This window comes from Pteropus vampyrus, unplaced genomic scaffold (genome assembly GCF_000151845.1).
Source record: "Pteropus vampyrus isolate Shadow unplaced genomic scaffold, Pvam_2.0 Scaffold168, whole genome shotgun sequence".
Lineage (NCBI taxonomy): Eukaryota > Metazoa > Chordata > Mammalia > Chiroptera > Pteropodidae > Pteropus > Pteropus vampyrus.
Genome location: NW_011888949.1, coordinates 1,284,221 through 1,288,484, shown reverse-complemented (window position 1 = coordinate 1,288,484; position 4,264 = coordinate 1,284,221). Strand labels below are relative to the sequence as shown.

The following is a 4,264-nucleotide window of genomic DNA, read 5'->3' as shown; positions in this document are numbered from 1 at the left end:
TCTCTCTCTCTCTCTCTGACCTGAGACTGATTCACAGCTACATCTATCCATATATCCCCCAGGAAGTGTGCAAACGCGAGCGCCCTCGCACAGTGGGGTGCCGCCCAGCAGTAACAAGACCAGGGGACAGAACTATGGATGCCAACGTGGACAACTTTCGCACTTCAGCTGAATTTGAAAGAACTGTAAAAGGACACCAACAGAATGGGGACCGCCTGACGCTCCTGTTCTAGAGGTTAAAGATCGCAAGACGAGGTCGCGTGTGCCTGCGATGCACAGGTACAGCGAGCGTGCCCAGCTCGCCAGGGAGGGAAACAGGCTGTGGGGGGAAGAGGGTGCAGGGGCAGTTTCGAGGCCACCAATGGCGGGGGCAGGCACGCCTCCCGGTCCTGCTGTGGCGTCCGACAGGAGACCACGTCCTGGCCCCTGCTGAGCTCAGAGCGGGAGCGGAGTGGAGGCAGGACGCGGTCCCTCAACGAGCAGGCTCGACTCCTGTTTTGAGTTAGTCCCATTTACGGAGCGGGGCACAGCGGGGCCCCCTCATCTGCGGCCTCGCTTTCCGCGGTTTCGGTCACCCGCAGTCAGTCTTCGTCAGACGTTAAATTTCCCCATCACCTGCACGGTCCGCGCCCGACGCCCAGCCCTCAGCACTGTCCTGAGGACCTGGGCTCCCCCGAAGCAGATGCTCCTGACGTGAAGTCAGCTCCATAGCGGACTGACACGTGTCACCGCACCTGCATCATTCACGTCGCCTCGTCTCATCACGCAGGCACTGTGTCATCTCACGTCATCGCAGGGTGAGCGCGGCACACCCAGGTACTTTGAGAGAGGGCGAGACCACACCCACACGTTTACCACGGCATGTCGTGGCTGGTCCAGCGTTGGCTACCGCTGTTAACCTCTCCCTGCGGCTCATCTACAAACCGACCGTGTCACAGGCAGGTGTGTGTGGAGAGAGCACAGCACGCACAGGGTGTATCCGCGGTTTCAGGCATCCACTGGGGGTCTTGGCATGTGTCCCCCGTGGATAAGGGGGGACGACGGAAATCGACTGTATCAGGCTTGGTGCCCTCATTCTCAGTACAGTGGCCAAAACCCAGCACCACACTCTGAAGAGACACAGGTCACCCTGAGTGTAAATGCTCTGGTGACTGCGTCGACAAACATAAATAGATCACATGACAGAGACCTGACCTCTGCCCCTCAGGACGCTGAGACACCAGAGGCCTCCTGCTCGGGCCTGGCTGGCCACCTGCAGCCACCTCCCGCATCGTGGCTGCACCGTCCCCTGCAGACCAGCCCCAGGCGCCTGCGTTCCACTGGCTCTGACGCAGCGTGCAAACGGGACCCCGCTGACCACCCCACAGTGAAGGGGGGACAGGTGGAGCCCCCGCCCCGCCTTCCTCCTAACTCGTCAGGGCCTGCACGGGAACCCCACCCCTGAAAGAGGCACTGAGATGAGGAAACGGCTGTCGCCGTGCCGTCACGTGCTCAGGGGGCCCCCAGTGCCGGCGGGTCGGGCTGCTTTCTGAGGGCGACGACGACGACGCACACCCTTTAGAACCTAAGGGAACGCGCCAGGCAGAAACGACGGCGCATCATCCTCGCTGCTCGACGACTTCGTCTACTGTACAAACCTTTAAAATGGAAAGTGGCAGTGACTTCATCTTCAGTAGGTGGGCCACCAGATGAACCAAGTTAGAAAAGTTAGTGGCTGGCAAATTTTCTAAATCTCGAAATTTGTCCCATATGCTGAACTGAAAAGTCATCTAAGACAACAATGAAAAAGAAAAGAAGTTTAAATGCAACCAATTATTAGAATAAATCACTAAGAATACAATCTAAAGGCGCCTGCTTAGTCACTGATTTGTGACGTGCTAGGCAGAGATCAGGCTTTCGGAGCGGCCCCGCTTCTTTCCCTGGGCACGGCCGTCCGGGACAGCTTTGCGGCGACACTGCACCTCAGCAGACGCGTCAGAAAAGAATGTCAGCAAAGGACGGTGTGGAGTAAAGCCAGAGAGGCAGCCCGGTCACAGGGCTGTGACGCCTCTGCTGTGTGGCGGACACGGCTTCCGCTGTGGTAGTGCCTGGCTGCTCTCCCTGGGGCGGCGGTGCGGACCCGAGATGGGCCCCCTGCACACGGCTCTCGCACAGGGTGGACCCCCGGCTCGGGGCGCCCAGAGGTGGGCTGAGCCCAGCAGGTGCTCAGTGCAGGGCAGGGGTGACAGGCGGCCTCGCGCCCGAGTTACCTGAAGCCTCCTCTCACAGTCGCAGAGCCGGCCAGCCAGGAACGCGTAGAACGGGTTGTACGTCTTCTCCTGAAGGCAGCAGTCCACGAGGACATGCACTATTTCCCTCTCCTGCTGGTCCTTAAGTCCAAGCCTGTAAGACACAAACAGCGATGGCCAAGCTCCAACTTGCCTCAGTTTACCAGGTTCGAGGCAGAGACCCAGCGGAGGACTCGCCCTGCCCCGCAGTCCGGGTAATGGGGAGCAGAGCAGAGGTGGGCGCCAGGACAGGAGCGACAGGCCGGCCCCTATCCCGGTGTCCGCGGCCGGTGTTTTCGACCATGTGAACTGGGAGGAGACACCCGACCTGAGCTCTGTGCCAGCTGCAGAGGCCGGTACCTGACCCCTGACGAGTGAGTGACGGGACCGGCGCTGCGCAGCGGGCCCCTGGAGTCAGCTCTGGCCAACACAGCGACTTTCTTTTCTTTTCAGAAACATACGATCTAACAAGTCATTACAGGAAAATCCGTCCTTTACTGTGCAGGGTTGGGTTTGGACAAGCATTTCTAGTCCTGTAAAATTTCCCTACGTTTCATTCTGAATTTGAAGCAAATAAAGAAAATTAATACTAGATTTGCTTAGCAGTACTTTATAAACGTACGCAGGTACTTTTAAAATCCATGACAATTACAGAAACTGTACCAGGAAGTTTTCACTTTAAAATTAAAAAGACAACTTCAATCTGAAGATTTTCAGCCGTTCATGACAACCAACGGCCTCCGAGAATCTCGTCGGTCGTCTAATACTTTCGATGAAAGCGTCACGTGAGATGCTCTCGCTGCGAGCAGCAGTGGCAGCCGACAGGAGCCCAGGGCGCCAGGCCCCGGGGCGCGAGGCGGACAGCGCAGCCCCACCCCAGAGTGCGAGCGTGGCTCTTCCCACACCGACATCGTCAGCTAGCATGTTGGTCAAATGCTCCCACAAATGCTTACTTTAGAAGCTTCTCAAATGCGTCCAAGAAGTCCTCGCTAGTCATTATCGTGCAGAAGATGGTTCTCCTGACATCGGTGTTCATTCTCTGCTTACGGGCGAGGTCCAGCATCTTCGTGCTAACCTGGAAGGACGAGTGGCCGAGGCACCATCACGCCATTGTTTCGGTCAAGTTAGCTATCTAAAAACTATGTTGTATGATTTTGTGGCTTGACCTAAGCAGAACTGTAAGTGACACGTAAACACATGTACGTAAATGCTTGGGCAACCCCACAAAGGGAAACCAGCGAGAGCCACGGCAAGCCACCGGAGGCAAACGCCGCTGGGCCTGGGAGGCTTTCCGGAGCAGTGCGGCCGGTCAGCCTAAGAAACCACGAAATAAAAGAGGTGAGTGGTCACAGCTGGAAGAGCCGGCACGAGGGCAGAGAAGGGGTAATATCAGGGGAGAGAAAAAGAAATCCGAATGACGCGGATTTCAGTTAATACAAAAAAGTGCAGAGAATTTGGACACGCTGAACCCCATGGTTAATGGCTCAGCATCCACACACCTGGTCAGCAAGGTGTCTGTCTGCTCCCCTCCCCTAACCTTGAAGTCTTTTATGTAACACTTTCTGGGTCTTCAAACAAATCTTCTAAAAAGTAACAACAGAAACTTAATTAAATTGTATACCAAAAGGAGCAAGCTCTAGGTCTTCAGTAAGCCCCGCCCGCCTGTTAGGGAGCTAACGTCTGCCGAAGACCAGGGTGGCTGCTCTGGGGAAGGCCACTGTGAGACGCCGCAGGGACAGCGCACCACGCCTGGCGGCAGTGAGCACGCGGCGCATACCGTGCCTGCAAGCTGCTTCTGTGGGACCTTCTGCTGAGAGCTGTCAATCATAGGCGCCCCAGTCCAGGCGGACCCCACGATCCACCAGCGCCCGGTCCGCTCGGCGTTCAGGACGCTGTCCCAGGAGACCCGCAGCTGTGCTTCCGTGCCCGAGCTGGCGCTGCGCACCTGACGGAAAGAGCAGCAGCTGTGGACACGGCAGCTGTCCAGTCTGCACGTG

At 57.2% G+C, this 4,264-nt stretch overlaps 1 protein-coding gene across 1 annotated transcript in view; it reads right to left on the bottom strand.

Moving 5' to 3' along the window:
* Positions 1–4,264, bottom strand: part of NOM1 (nucleolar protein with MIF4G domain 1) — a gene marked incomplete at its 5' end in the record, with an annotated part of 18,774 nt that overhangs the window by 1,687 nt on the left and 12,823 nt on the right. Inside the window, 3 exons of the mRNA XM_023536736.1 lie at positions 1,638–1,769; positions 2,250–2,382; positions 3,221–3,342. Of these exons, the coding sequence (XP_023392504.1) occupies positions 1,638–1,769; positions 2,250–2,382; positions 3,221–3,342 (387 nt within the window). The remainder of the gene's footprint in view (positions 1–1,637; positions 1,770–2,249; positions 2,383–3,220; positions 3,343–4,264) is intronic.